The sequence below is a fragment of the Pelophylax lessonae genome (assembly GCF_965119305.1).
Source record: "Pelophylax lessonae genome assembly, chromosome: 5".
Classification (NCBI taxonomy): domain Eukaryota; kingdom Metazoa; phylum Chordata; class Amphibia; order Anura; family Ranidae; genus Pelophylax; species Pelophylax lessonae.
In genome coordinates, this window is record NC_138772.1 from 465,457,514 (window position 1) to 465,473,468 (window position 15,955).

The 15,955-nt window shown below is 40.5% G+C and overlaps 1 protein-coding gene across 1 annotated transcript in view; it reads left to right on the forward strand.

Moving 5' to 3' along the window:
• The window catches only part of LOC309556554 (uncharacterized protein), a 97,772-nt gene extending 81,817 nt beyond the window's left edge, over positions 1-15,955 (forward strand). Inside the window, exons 12-14 of the mRNA XM_082259002.1 lie at positions 69-131; positions 4,925-5,080; positions 15,634-15,955. Of these exons, the coding sequence (XP_082115128.1) occupies positions 69-131; positions 4,925-5,080; positions 15,634-15,759 (345 nt within the window). The 3' untranslated portion in view covers positions 15,760-15,955. The remainder of the gene's footprint in view (positions 1-68; positions 132-4,924; positions 5,081-15,633) is intronic.

The window sequence follows — 15,955 nt, forward strand, 5'->3', positions numbered from 1 at the left end:
ACGTCACCCTACATTTATTTAGCTCAGACTTTTTTTTTTAAATCTATATTTATTACTATTTTTTTCAGATTGGTGAACATAACACAAACTTGGAGAGAATTACAGATGCATTTGATGCCATTACCACCAAGGTATATTGCTGTCTGTACATTTAGAAGCTGTTTTGAGGCAGTATATTAGATCTCATCAGAGGAGCTAAACTTTTAAAGTGATTGTATTTGTATTGTTTTTTTTTTTTAATAACAAACATATTATACTCACCTGCTCTGTGCAGTTGGTTTTGCACAGAGCAGCCTGGATCCTCCTCTTCTGGGGTCCTTATTTGCTGCTTCTAGCCCCTCCCTTCAGGCGAGTGACCCCACAGCAAGCAGCTTGCTATGGGAGCACCCGAGCCAAGCTGAAGCTACATGTCTCTATTCAGACTCGGAGCTGCCGTTCGGCCCCGCCCCCTCTATAATCTGATTGGCGGGCTGACTATAATTGACAGCCGTGGGAGCCAATGGCACCGCTGCAGGCTCTCAACCTCAGGGGGAGAGTCCTGGATAGCGGAGAGACTCGTGAACATCGCAGGACAGAGATGGGCTCAGGTAAGTATTAGGGGGGGCTGAGGGCAGCTGCTGGACACAGAAGGCTTTCTATCTTAATGCATGGAATGCATTAGGATAAAAAAACCTTCTGACTTTACAACTCCATTAATTCATATTTTTTGTTGCATCATAAAAATTGTACCATACTTTACTGTAATCTAAATCTCAAATCTGGGCAACCAAAATTGATTAATTAATGACAATATGTATAGACAGAAGATATAGGGGTTGAGCTTGGCCCTACACTTCCCCAATGATCCTTTAATGTGATAAACAGTGTCTGTTTCTAAAGAGAATTTAGCTGGCAATTTTTAAACAATACGCAAAGTACGATGGCATTGGCAGAAAAGGAGATAAAGATATGCTATCACCTTGCCCTTGCAGGACAAAGTGGCAGCACTAACCAATGTTACGGGAGAGTGTGACAATTGCTAACAGCCAATCACAAGACACAAGCACTGTCATATGACTGAGGGAATGAGGTCATTTCTCCCCTTGATTGCCTCCACTTCTGATTTCAGTGCTTGCTGCAATAGAGTTAGGAGTGCTGAGGGAGAAAAAGCAAGGTGAGTATAAGAGGGTTTGTAGGGGTTCTTTGCAGAGACACTGGGAAATTCACAAAAGCATGTTGCATGCAGTACTTGAGTCACGTGACACATTGTTCCCAAAAATGGCATGTGATTTTGAAATTGTCAATTCACTATCCCTTTATGATGCAAAAACGCTCAGTAAATACTTGTAAGTTGTAAGTTGTGGTCGAGGCATGAGACATGTATGGAATGCATGAATCTTCAGCTGGATGTTAAGGAGATGCCACTTGCCACATCCTTAACAACCTATTGTAAACAATAGAAGAGCCAGAATTAAAATGAAAAAAAAAAAAAAAATCAGCATGCCCCCCAATTCATACACGGCTCTTCAGTTCTGGTAGGGATTTTGGGGGGAACCTCATGCTAAAACTAAAATGGTGTGAAGTCCCCCCTAAAATCCATACCAGACCCTTATCCGAGCATGCAGCCTGGCAGGCCAGGAAAGGGAGGGGACGAGCGAGCACCCCCTTCTGAACCATACCAGGTCAGGCACATGCCCTCAACATGGGGGGGGGACTCCCCCCCAAAACACCTTGTCCTCATGCTGATAAGAACAAGAGCCTTTTCCCCACAACCCTGGCCCAGTGTTTGTGGGAGTGCCGGGGCGGGTACTCCCACTCATTCATCAAAAAAATGGCCAAAGTAAGTAAAAACCCAGAGCTAGCTTTTGACAAGTCCTTAATTAAAAAAAGGAAAACAACTAAATAAATGTCCCCCGAAGTAAATCCAATGCCAACCTAATGAACACTGGTGGCCGACCTGCATAAAAAAAAAAACATACCACATCCAACGCATGGCTCCTGCGTACTGACAGCTCCGCTTTCTACCCACTGCTAAAAAAAACAAAGGGATGGGGTCACCTGCTGGCTTTACTAGGTGACCCTGCTCCCCTTGTGAAGTCATTGACTGAGGCATGCTGGGTTGATGATGAGTAGGTTGTTTTACCCACTTCTGGACTGTCCCACGTACATTTACTGCAGCGGGGTAGCCTCTCTGCATGAAATCACATACCTGTATGTGATTTCGCTCTTCCTTGCCTTGGGCCCGCACGGGACACAGCGGGAACCAATCAGCAGGTCAGGCAGACCCGATGTCTGCCGGGACCAGCCGGTCATTCCAGAGGCAGATAGAAATGGGGTCTGCCTAGTGCCTATGTAAACAAGGAAGATCGCTGTTCTGTTATAGGAGAAGACAGAGATCTTGTGTTTATGCAAAGCAGGAACATGGATCTCTGTCTTCTTACAGTACAAGCAACTCCCCCCCCCCCCCCAGTTAGAAAGCACTCCCAAGGGACACATTTACCCCAATGTCAACCCCTTCCCTGCCAGTGTCATTAGTACAGTTACAGTGCATATTATTTAGCACTGATCACTGTATTGGTGTCACAGGTGTCCGATTTGTCGGCCGTAATGTCCCAGTCCTGCTATAAGTCGCCAATCGCCACCATTAGTAGTAAAAAAGATAAAAAAATAAAAATTCCATAAAAGTATAATTTGTAGATGTTGGAACTTTTGCACAAACCAATCAATATACGCTTATTGGGGTTTTTTACCAAAAATATGTAGCAGCATACATATTGGCCTAAATTGAAGAAGAAATTAGATTTTTTAAATTTTTTTATTGGATGTGTTTTATAGCAGAAATTAATATATATATATATATATATATATATATATATATATATATATATATATATATATATTTTTTTTTTTTGTGTCTTTTGTTGTTTATAGCCCAAAAAAAGGTGAACAAACACCACTAAAATAAATCTCTGTTTGTGGGAAAAAAAGGACACCAGATTTATTTGTGTACAGCGTTACATGACTGTGAAATTGTCAGTTAAAGTAATGCAGTGCCATATCGCAAAAAAAGGTCATTAAAGGGGGTGAACCCTCTGGGGCTGAAGTGATTAAAGTTATTTAATCTCACAAAAATTTTCTCTTCAAACATTTAACTCACATACATACAAGATAAAGCCTCGTACACACGCAACGGATTTCCGCTGACCGGTCGTCCGTCTTTTGTCCAGAGTGGTGTCTGTTGGTTGGAATGTGCTCTAGACTGCACACGAATTTTCCTGCACGACAGAATTCTACTTCAGAAGTGATGTCATGCCTTAGATTGCTTTCTTTGTGTTCTTTCATCTCTGAGCATGCCTAGTCTTGCTCATAAGATTTTTCCCCATCGTAATCTGTACTAATGAGACGAAAATCGTAACCAGGGCAAATGGAAAATGAATGATAAAGTGAATCTCCTCAATGGGGACACAAGTAGCCAATCCAATTTGACTGAAGTTCTAGCCCTCCCCTATTTTTAAACACAAGCGGAAAAAATGTTTCTTTTTTAAGGGAGGCGAATCCCTGGGTTTTCTACCTACTTTACTAAGTAAAGAAGTAAATTGGGCATAATTTGTAATATAGGGAATAAGTAATGCTTACATCGGTCATATTGATGCTTTATTGCTCGGATACTTTAACAATTTTTTAGACGTTGTTCTTTGGGAAACAGTAAACAACTGTAGGTGATAAATATCACTCTTGCATTAATTATGATTTTCCTTAAAGTATAATGAATCTTATGTTATGTTCTTAGCAGCAGATGATATAATGGTGTCCGCTTATGAAACAGAGAAAAGCCATGTTCCTCAGGATCATGGCTGATCTCTCGTATGCACCGGTTTATGTAGCTCGGATGAGGAGCAGAGAACATGTTCTCTGCTTCTCATCATAGTACATGACCGTTCTGCCATTCTCTTTTACACAAACGGCCAGTTTATGAAAGTGAGGTCTGAAAATCTTACTGGCTGTTACCTTGAAATATCTCCCTCTCAGATTCTCCAGCTCAGAGGTGGAGAATCTGGGAGAGAAGCTGGTGCGAAAAGAGGAAGACTTCTTTCTTCCTATATATCAGCACCAGAGGGTTAAAAATTATTATATATATATATATATATATATATATATATATATATATATACCATATTTTCCGGCGTATAAGACAACTGGGCATATAAGACGACCCCCCAACTTTTCCAGTTAAAATATATAGTATGCATAAAACAGTGCAAGTGGATTAAATGTTTCCAAATTCACTCTAAAGCTGAAAGGAAGTATAAAACAATAAATCCATGGGAGCTGCCATGCTCCACAACCCCCCTCCTTGCATCCCAGTCCCCTCCACAGTACCCCTCCTTGTATCCCAATCCCCTCCACAGTCACCCTCCTTGTATCCCAGTCTCTTCTACAGTTGTCCCACCTTACTTGCACATTACTCCCTTTCACAGTCCTCTTTACAGCCCCCCCCCCCCCCCTTACCTTACACAGCAGGTAGAGGATGCAGCATGTCCGAGCATAAGGCAGGAAGTGTCCAACTTTCCATTTAACAGGCAGATTGGTTGCTAGGACCGCCCCTAGCAACAACAAATCACAGGCTTTTTAACTTGGACAGCGGTGGAGGTAGGGGCAGGGGAGCCTGGATGGGAGTTCTGTCAGCTTAGGCAGTCCATGTGGCAGCATAGCTGAAGTGCTCTCACTCCCCCACCGCATATTCTCCAGTTCGGCTCCAGCATCGTATAAGACCATACCCGGCGTATAAGACGACCCCCCGACTTTTGAGAAGATTTTCCTGGGTTAAAAAGTCGTCTTATACGCCGGAAAATACGGTATATATATATTCATAAACATACATTATGTATATTTGGTATATTATGTATATTTGGCGACAAATGATAACTTGAATGTTTATTCATAGGGCAAACAGTCTTCCTTTACAAACTATGACCCTTCAAGTTTACTTCCTGGCTGCAAGGATTTCTGGACCTACCCAGGGTCACTTACTGTTCCTCCACTGCTAGAGAGTGTCATATGGATAGTTTTAAAGGAACCCATAACTATCAGCTCCAGACAGGTAAGTGTGGTATATTTCTGGTACAACGCATTTAATATCCATATAGAAAGATTATGCTGGATTGGAGCTGGCCATGTGTTATGATCTTCTGAGATACAATCACATTGTCCACACACCATCTTTTATCCACCTGACAAAGCCTTTTGTCTTGCTGTATTACAGTCTGTTGGATGTTTAAAGATAGGGATTATAGTTTAGACAAACAAAAGGAGTCACATCAAGTCAAGGAGTTAAGTCAAGTCACATCAGGGAGTCATGGGGATATAAAGATATCCTTCCTCACAGCAGACAAAGATTACATTGCTTGCCTGTTAATGGAGGGCAACTAACAGGCCAACTCAGTACAGTAAAGTAATTATTACATACCATGTGACCTGAAGCTGCCATGGACCATTAACACCAAAGTGCTGTGCTGTGGTGCATTGACCCTATGCTTCAATAAAGTTACCAAGGAGTGCAGCAATATTTCTGATTTTTGCATGTCTCTGCATTGACCCTACGTTCACATCTATCTCTTTTTTTTTTGTGCGGTTTCTGCTTTTCAGAAAAGCACTACAGTCCATTTAACATAATTTTCTCTGGTACACGTTGACATCAATGCATTTTTTTCAGCCGCTGCTTTTATTGGAAAGGGTGGGGGACTTTTTTTCTGCAGCAGATTGAATTTTGCATGAATAGACTTTAATGAAGTCGCACCAGAAACGCAAGTGTTGCATTTCTGATGCATTTTTTAATGTGTTTGGTGTTTTTTTTTCCCCCTTTAAAATATATCGCTGATTGCTAAGGAGCAGGTTGGTAAGCCGGCCGCCCCTTCCTTAACAACCGATGAGTCATCTTATTGGTGGGGTGGATGGTGATGCTGAGAGAGAGATACACTGCTGCTGAATCGTGCTAGTGCCAGCTCTAGCACAAAGAAATGTGAGTGGATATCTATATGTTGCTTTGTAGACAATTTTGCCATAATAAAAAGCTATGATCCTGTTGGTCTTGGTTTGCTTCTGTCTATGAGGAAAGAAGGAGCAAGGTAGCTGGATTATTGGGCTCTACAATAATCACCTGAAGATCCCCAGAAAACCAAAAAGTACTGTATTACTATACCCACCTAACATTGGGTCTAGGGATCTGGTGAGTTTTGACAACAAGGGGGGACAGTGTGTGCACCAGAATATTTCACATCTGCATGGAGTGTGAAGAGCACGTTTGACACCAGATTGTTTACATACGGACTTTGGGCACTTATGATGAACTTTCCAATGTTTACGCACTTTATTTAACCACTTCAATACAGGGCACTTTCACCCCTTTCCTGCCCAGGCCAATTTTCAGCTTTGAGCGCTGTCACACTTTGAATGACAATTGCGCGGTCATGAAATTGCAATGCCGTACCCAAATTACATTTTTATAATTTTTTTCCACACAAATAGAGCTTTCGTTTGGTTGAAAAAAATACAGACAATTTTTAAAAAATTTATGTCAGTAAATTTTGTAAATAAGTAATTTTTCTCCTTCACTGATGTGCGCTGATGAGGCGGCACTGATAGGCATTGATAGGCTGCATTGATGGGCACTGATAGGCTGCACTGATAAGGTGGCACTTATGGGCACTGATGAGTTGGCAATGATGAGGAGGCACTAATATGCCGCACTGATGGGCACTGATAGGCTGCACTGATAAGGTGGCACTTATGGGCACTGATGAGTTGGCAATGATGAGGAGGCACTAATATGCCGCACTGATGGGCACTGATAGGTGGCACTGAAAAGGTGGCACTGATGGGCACTGATAGGCGGCACTGGTGGGCACTGGCAGAAGGCACTGATGGCACTGACAGGCACCACTGATGGGCACTGACAGACAACACTGATGGGCACTGATGGGCAGCACTGATGGGCAGTACAGATAAGCAGGCACTGATGGGCACTGACTGGCATCACTAAGGGGCACTCATTGAGGTCACTGTGGGCACTAATTGATGTCATTGATGGGCATTAATTGGGCACTGTTTTGTGTCACTGATGGGCATTGATTGGGCACTGTTTGGGCACTATGTTGTACTGTACTGTAATCAGGGCACTGAACGAGAGCTGCACCACTCCACCGTCATTTGACAGTGGGCAGGCGGCAAGTGGTTAAGGAATTTATGATATAGTTCATGCACTTTTATTGCTACTACTAGGCAAAAATGATTTATATGCATTTTTATGGGCATTTTTTAACATGTGGGGCCACGTATATTATTTGAAAAGTGGTAAAAGCTTATTATAGCTTAACGTTGCACAGATATACAGTACATATTTTCATTTTTTGTAAGGGGTTATTAACCTCCCTGGTGGTATGATTGTTTCCGATTTTAGGTGCTGAAAGTGGTACAATTGTTTTGCATGTAATTCTTATGGACGAGCAGCCCAAAACAACTATTTACATATGATTTTTTTTTACTGTGCGTTCTTCTTTATAACATCTCGGGTATGATAAAGTTTGAAACCCCAAACCATAAATTATAATATAATAAATAACTATAAATAAGTTAAAGTTATATATATATATATATATATATATATATATATATATATATATATATACACTTTAACTTATTTATAGTCATTTTTGTCATTTATTATATTATAATTTATGATTTTGAGTTTCAAATTTTATCATACCTGTTAGTGATTTGGTCAATCCCATCCCCACTATACTTAAGTCTAATCTGTTCTATGTAAGAGCGGAGGCTCCGGAAGAGTCCTTTGCCACTGGAATAAACACAAGTAGTCTGCGTGTGGTACAAAGGACTTCTCGTCTGTTTAATACATATCCAGAGATCTTTATACAAAGAATACAGGATGCACAGTTAAAAGGGGGGGGGGGGGTGTCTAGGGTATATTCCTTATAAGGGGGTATAAACTAATCAATTTCTAGCTATAGGAAACACGCTCCATTTACAGGCATTAACGTATTAAGTAGATTCTATTGGTTAATAAAGAAAGCTTAGACATTTCTGATCTCATCCTCATAAGGAGGAACTAAACTATAAGGCGACAATATTCTACAGGAAACATGATATTATAATTAGAACATGCTTATAATGTCAATTGCGAGATACGTGCAGAATGGAGTTTAAACACATAGATATACAAAATGGATACTAAATGGATACTAAAGATGGAGGACCATGTCCCACGCTCCTACAATCCCCTCTAAAAAAATCATAATTTCATATGCATGATTTTTCTTCCTATCATTTATACGGTGTCATCAGAGGACACAAGGCCTCTCTGGAAAGGGATAGCAGGTTAGGCGACAATGTCCTTGGCTTCCTTAGTATAATCAAATAAGGACCTAAACCTGCCCACCTAAATGGTAGACTTAGCCTTCTTGGCTTTATAAAACTTTACATATTCCTGGTAATCAAAAGGGGTTTGGGTTTGTTGCCTCAGCACACCTTGTCCAGCTGTTAGAAATGTGTCAACATTTTCAGCATCTCTGTTAAAATACAAACTTACATAAGATCCCCCTCTGCTAGCTGAGTCTGGGTTCTTTGTGGTTTTAGCGATTAGGCACATAATAAGCTTAAAACATGCATATAAAAATAATAGAAAAAGTAAAATCATCACAATCATCATAGCAATGTCCTTTAACCAGGAAAACACTCCTCCAAACCCAAAACCCCCCATACTTGCAAAGGGGTCCCAGTGAAAACGGTCTTTGGGCAATATATTCTTGTAGGAATTTACTCTGTATTGTGACCACAAGCTGGTCAAATATTCTTTGTATATTCTGGGAGAAATTCTGGTAATTACTCATTATAGTCTTATTTAAACTAGGACTTGATATGTCAAACAGAGAACATGATTTTTTCAATGGGACTTGGCAGGAAGTAATATTAAAAATTTACTTTTTGCAAATGGAAGGGTTAACACGTGTGTTATTTCCTAGGCTGAAACACCAGTCTGGGAAATGGCTCCTACCATCTACTGGGAAGGTGATATTATTATTACTTGGTACATTGGTTTAAGTAGCAGAGGTCTCTTTAAGAAACTGGGTAATATTCAAAGGGACAGCAATAAGAGGGATGCGGGCTGTTTCTGGATGGAGTTTGCTACATATCCAACATTTCTCAAAACCTGACTTCTTTGCATAAGCATATTTAAATTTTGTTAATAACATTTCACTATGAAAAGTGGGTGGATTCTCATCTACATCATGCTCAATACTCAATTCTTTCTTTGTTCTGTTATGTGTCTCATGTGCAGCGTATGGTCCGCATATACTTCTCATGACACCCAAATCTTTCGGGTGATAGATGCAGTTAGTAACAGTCCATACAAGGGAAAACACTAAAAATGGAATCAGGATTATCAGCAGCCATAGTTTGCCTGAGTCCGGTGCAACTGGAAAAGTCATTTTCTACAGGGTCTGGGCAGTCTGCCCCTGTCAGTACCCCCTTTTCTTGACTCTCCTGTTCAAGGTCAGGGCAATCTGCCCCCGTTAGTACCTCTCTTGCTTTTGGATCCTCCTGTTCAAGGTCAGGGCAATCTGCCCCTGTTAGTACCTTCTTTCTTGCTTCTGGATCCTCTGGCTCAGGTCCTGTCCGCACCAACTTCACTCTAGTGGCATGGATCCAAGTAGGGCTGTGTTCGGTCAAGACATCGGTCCTGGTAACTGCTACCACAGTGGTCTCTGGGCCGTAGGCGAAATCCTTTTGTTTCTTTCCTTTGGGCAGCAGCTTCATCACCACTACGTCTCCTTCTCTGAAGGGATGGGTATTTTCCTGTAAAAAGAATAGAAAGGTGCGAGCAACTTTTCGTTCCGTTCCACTTGATTCTAAGTTTCAATTACTCTTTTCTCAATTTGTCTTTATTTGCGCTATTCATTCTTTCCATTATACCTGAACTCTGCGAGTAATAATATAGTTTCAAGATTTTAACTAGTTCCTGGCATATTTTTGATATGAAAGCTGGAGCATAATTAAACCTAATTCAAGGCAGGCACCCCCATCCAGGAATAATCTCCTGATTGAGAATGCGTGCCACCGTGTGGGCATCTCCCTTTTTGTTTTCCTAGACGCTTCCACTCATTTGCTAAACACATCCACTAGTTGACTAAAAAGAACTCTTATTTCTTCCCTGCTTTGGGCCTATATGTGAAATCTATTTGTAGATGTGTGAATGGGTTTGATGGGTATTGGAGATGCTCATGTTTGGATTGTTTGTTCCTAATACAGGTGATGCATCTAGCAACATATGCTTGCACTAAACTGTCAGTAATACTTCATGTGTTCTTTCCCACCCCCTGTGTCCTATTTCATAATACTAGGCAATAAACAGTGGGGCGCTAGCTGCGGGGATACACACAAGAGCTCCCCTCTTTTGGAAAAAGGCTACTCTCAACTTTTTCTAAAACATCACCCAAGTCCTTAAAACCCGTTCTGTAGCATGCATTTGTAGCTTCAATAATGTGTGATCTTTTGGCTTGGAGCAGGAATTTAACCACAAAAAACATCCTCTGCTCCTACTATGGCTGCCTATATATCATGTTGTGGTGTAACACAACCTTTAATCCCAGTAACCCATTTAAAACTGGGGCCTAACTAGGTCAAATGATGTAGCCATCCCTATTACCATCTCACAAGATGCTTTGTGCTATGAGTCACTTCAGGCATGCCTTTAGACCTGGACTGTGACCATCTTTGGACAAAAACTATTGGGCAAAGTTTACCACCATACTCCTGGGCAAGTACACCTGTCATGGTCTTACAATTGTCCCTTGCATAAACACAAAACATTTTTCCATGATTTGGGAGGCCCAGTGCAGGCACTACATCCATAGCATTTTTCAGATATATAAACGCATTCAACATTACTTGTGACATTTCTGGACCTGTGGTTTGTCTCAAAATGTTATTATAGATAGGAGCAGTCCGGATTCATAACAAGCAATGATCCTGTGGGCGGGCAAGACCCACTGTGGGCTGGCAAGACCCACTTCTTATGTGACTGACTCTACTATCACCCTCTGTGAGAACAAAACCAAGGTAAACAACACTTTCCTGACACCACTGTCATAATTCCTGTGACACTTTGTGTCCACATACATGTCCATTTCTTCAATAAACTCACTAGCTCTGACTGGCCTCCACAGAGTGACTACATATGTCATGTACATATTGTAGCGGGACTGACGCATGAGCAGGTGTTCATCCCCTCTTGCATGGTCTGGAGAACTATAGAGCGGACAATTGAATTGTCTACTTGTAGCCCTAAGGCATTTCTATACCAGGTAAGTTACCTGGACTGAAAAAATAAGAGACAAAGATGGCTGTGTCTCCTCGTCCAATAGGACGCTTAAAAAAACACACTACTGAAACCAATCACTGTACAGTGGGTAGCATTGGATGGTATGGCTGTCAGTAGAGATGGCACATCAGATACCACTGGTATGCTATGATCAAATACAAACCTAAAATCTTTTTGGCTTAGTGCCAATTTTCCCAAAAACTTTTTTTTTTTTTTTTTTTTAACCGTTCTTAACAAAAATCTGGCCAGAGGTTCCCCTCTTTCAATAGAGGATACCCCTAAAATATCATTTAAGAACTATAATCAGATAAAAAGTTAATCTAATTTGAAACTTTTGGCTCTGTGCCAACAGGGTCCAATGGTCACACTAATTGCGGTAACTCTTTCTGTCCAAAAATAAATTCCATAGCTATAACAGTAATAAAGATATGACATTTGAACGTTTTCTTGGCAAGTAGCCAATTTTCAAAATTTTGCAGGAAGGCTCCCCTTCACATAGGGGACCATTTGCCAAATATAATTTTTCATTATCTATAATTCTATAAAAAATAACTTTAAAATATCCTGCCGACAACGGCAATTTATATTTTTTCCTAGTAAAATAGTGTTTTTATTCATTATTACTACGCTCATACAAGATGGGCACAAATGTATAAATGGCAAAACTTTAAGACAATTCTATAAAAATAATTGCATATGTATGGGGATTCTACAACTGTTCTGAATTAGGGAACTAATGTAGAAGTGCATTTGCAGCAGTGACCCCCCCTCTTTTCCCCTCACGTAAGGAAATGTAGTAGTTTTAAATGTATCTGACACATAAACATTTTCTGCTCGTCTGACATTGCGAAGAAAACTACACCTGCCTTGGAGAATGAAACCGTGGGGTGCAGGTGTGGTCAGGGGTATTTGTAAGGTAATATTATTATTATAGGGGGGCCTATGTTGAAAATGTCCTACTCTTATTTGCCTCTTCTGATCACGCTCCCTTGAAAATGCGCCCTGACAGGCTGCTTTTCTTTAGACAGATCAAAAGAGCCAGCAGCATCGCTCTCTGTTATGGCTTTTTGAAAACCTTACAAAGTTTTAGTAGCCCAATCAGAAACTTGCTGTTTTACAATTAACATGTACTGTGACTTTAAATTAACGACAAATGTTCGAATTAGAAGTGCTGCTCAGCAGTGACACTTAACTGCCCAAAACTTCCAACAAGTCTCACCCATCTTCTGTCTATAGGCAATCGCTGTGGTCTATATCTGTGTTTAAAGACTTTCACTTTCACTTCTAATAGCTCTACGTAGCTTTTTTCCTATTCTATTGTACTAATACGGGGCATAAATAAACCAATTCTCCCCGCTTCTTCCATGTACTTTATATTACAACTAAACATTTACTAAAAGATTTACTTGTATCCTAATATCTCTAAGGCTGGCCACACATGTCCGGACAACTCTTTATTGCACAATTTTCTGTTAGATCCACCACAAACCACATAATAAGAGGTCAAAATGAAACATATTCATTTGTATCCAATTAGGCAGCCGTTTGTACTACATAGCTGAAGGTAAATTTCAAGAAAACCGCACTGAAAATTGTAAGAAAATTGTATCATGTATGGTCAGCATCAGAGATATTAGGATACAAGTAAATCTTTTAGTGAAGAATAAATAGGTACAGAACAGATTGACATCTATTTATTCTTCACTAAAGGAATGGGGTTTTCCTAAAACCCCCTGGGCTTCCCTGAAACCCAAAGAAAAAAACTGTCTTTGTTGAAGACAGTTTCAACGCCTCCCAGAGACGTTTTATTTGTCCCTCCCAGAGGAACGGATTCTTCCCAAGAAAAAATCCCCTGGGCTTTCCAGAAGCCCCGGATATTGTATTTCCTTATAAATGACAAATCCTGTGTCTTCCAGAGACACTGTCTCGATACTTTCCCAGAACGTATTCAGGTTCAACAACCTAACATATAATATCTTTCCCTGAAAAATATTATTCTGGCTTCCCTGAAGCCTCTATATATATATATATATATATATATATATATATATATAAATATATATAAATCCAGAGCGTCTTCCCAGAGCCGCTCTATTATCCAACACGCTCCCTGAGCGTTTGGTGTATGGCTCAGAGATCGGAACCAGGGCCAAACGGCCAAGTCCCACCGGACAGGCAAACAGATAAAATAAAATATCTCCTTACCCAGACCGGTGAATCCTTGGACCCGTGATGACCGCTCTCTCTCCGATCCCAGACGAGCCCCCAACTGTTAGTGATTTGGTCAATCCCATCCCCACTATACTTAAGTCTAATCTGTTCTATGTAAGAGCGGAGCCTCCGGAAGAGTCCTTTGCCACTGGAATAAACACAAGTAGTCTGCGTGTGGTACAAAGGACTTCTTGTCTGTTTAATACATATCCAGAGATCTTTATACAAAGAATACAGGATGCACAGTTAAAAGGGGGGGGGGGGGTTGTCTAGGGTATATTCCTTATAAGGGGGTATAAACTAATCAATTTCTAGCTATAGGAAACACGCTCTATTTACAGGCATTAACGTATTAAGTAGATTCTATTGGTTAATAAAGAAAGCTTAGACATTTCTGATCTCATCCTCATAAAGAGGAACTAAACTATAAGGCGACAATATTCTACAGGAAACATGATATTATAATTAGAACATGCTTATAATGTCAATTGCGAGATACGTGCAGAATGGAGTTTAAACACATAGATATACAAAATGGATACTAAATGGATACTAAAGATGGAGGACCATGTCCCACGCTCCTACAATACCCGAGATGTTATAAAAGAGAATGCACAGTAAAAAAAAATCATATGTAAATAGTTGGTTTGGGATGCTCGTCCTTAAGAATTACTAGCAAAATAATTGTACCGATTTCAGCACCTAAAATCGGAAACAATCATACCGCCAGGGAGGTTAATAACCCCTTACAAAATATATATATATAAAAAGTACAGTAAAACTGCAGGAAAGGGCACTGGGGGGCAAACTAATGTCAATTTATTTTATTTAATAATGTAATCCAATAGGATTAAAATATAACAGTGTGTTTGTGTGTTTTACTATTTGAATTTGCCACCGGTTCCACCCCCCCTGTGACGTGACGCTCGCAGGAGACGGAAGCCGGGGCTCACAGCATCGGGCTGAAGATCCGGCCACTGTATGCTGCAGGGACACATTGCGGGATCCTGGGGACAAGGTACTTAAACTCTACCAGGATCCAGCGATACTCCCTGGCGGTAACCCGAGTGTGGCTCGGGGTTACCGCTAATGGCACTGAAAGTCCACCCGAGCCACACTCGGGAATACTACCAGGGAGGTGAATTAGTTATTATTGTTTATAACACCTAGCGCTCACTCTAAAGTCTTATGTAAAAAAAAGAATTGCCGGCTAAAAAAAAATGGATTTGGAGGGGAAGCCATGTTGAGGGCATGCAGCCTAGTATGGTTTAGGAGGGGTCTTCCTGACCTGCTGGGCTGCATGCTCATATAAACATCTGGTATGGATTTGGGGGGACCCCATGCCATTTTTTTTTTTTTTTTTTTCATTTTGAGTGGGTTTCCCCACCAAACCCATACTAGATCTGAAGGGGCGACCCCGCACTGTTTTATTTTTTTTTTGCCTTCAGCGGGGAATACCACTAACAGCTAAACAGACCCTGCTGGACTCTTGCTTTAGAAAGCCCACAATCATACCTCCAAACTTTTTGAGATGAGAAAGAGGGACACCTATCAGCAAAAGTATGTAGGCAAAGGACACCCCCGCCCTGCCCCTTAAAGGAAAATTAAAAAAAAACCGATTAGTTAAACCCACAAGTGCTTTTTTTTACTACTACTTTTCCTTTATCCTGGCGTTTGAAATTTACAAATGCAGCAATTTAGAAAAAGGATGAAAGGTTTAGCACTGGGAAACTGGGATATAAATAAGACCAAAATGAGGGACAAATGAGGAGAAAAGAGAGACAGAGGAACTTTATTCCAATTTAGGACAGTCCTTCAAAATCAGGGAGAGTTGGGAGCTACGCCCACAATGCCCTGTTAATCATTATCAATAGTGGAGCCTTCATGACAAGTTTATTTGTAAAATAAAGATTTTCTATAAGTAGAATAAAATAAACAGATGTAAACCTTAAATTTCAAAATGTATACATTAAAACAATAAAGACATGAATGTGTTTATTTAAAAATGTGTAACAATTCAATATTGATGAAGAATACATTTTTCGCAGCTCTCCAAGTTCCGCAGCCTGTTGAGCACCAGGAATGAGGATGGAAGTGAACTATGCTACATGGAGACAAATCATCGTCCAGTGCAACCGCTCCGAGGGCGAAAAGTGAGAGCGTCTTTCTTATAGATGTTCTCCATTTCTTATATAAATACTAAGGCAGTGAGCAGCAAGCTGAGGACTCTTCCTGCAGGGCACTAGTAAACGTGCTGCTAGTTGCAGAATATGTGTTTTCCTAAAAAGCCGTTTTATTTAGATGTATACAGATTTTTATAGGCATGCTGAAATGTCTTGTTGTATTCATTTATTTTTTATTAAGAGATGA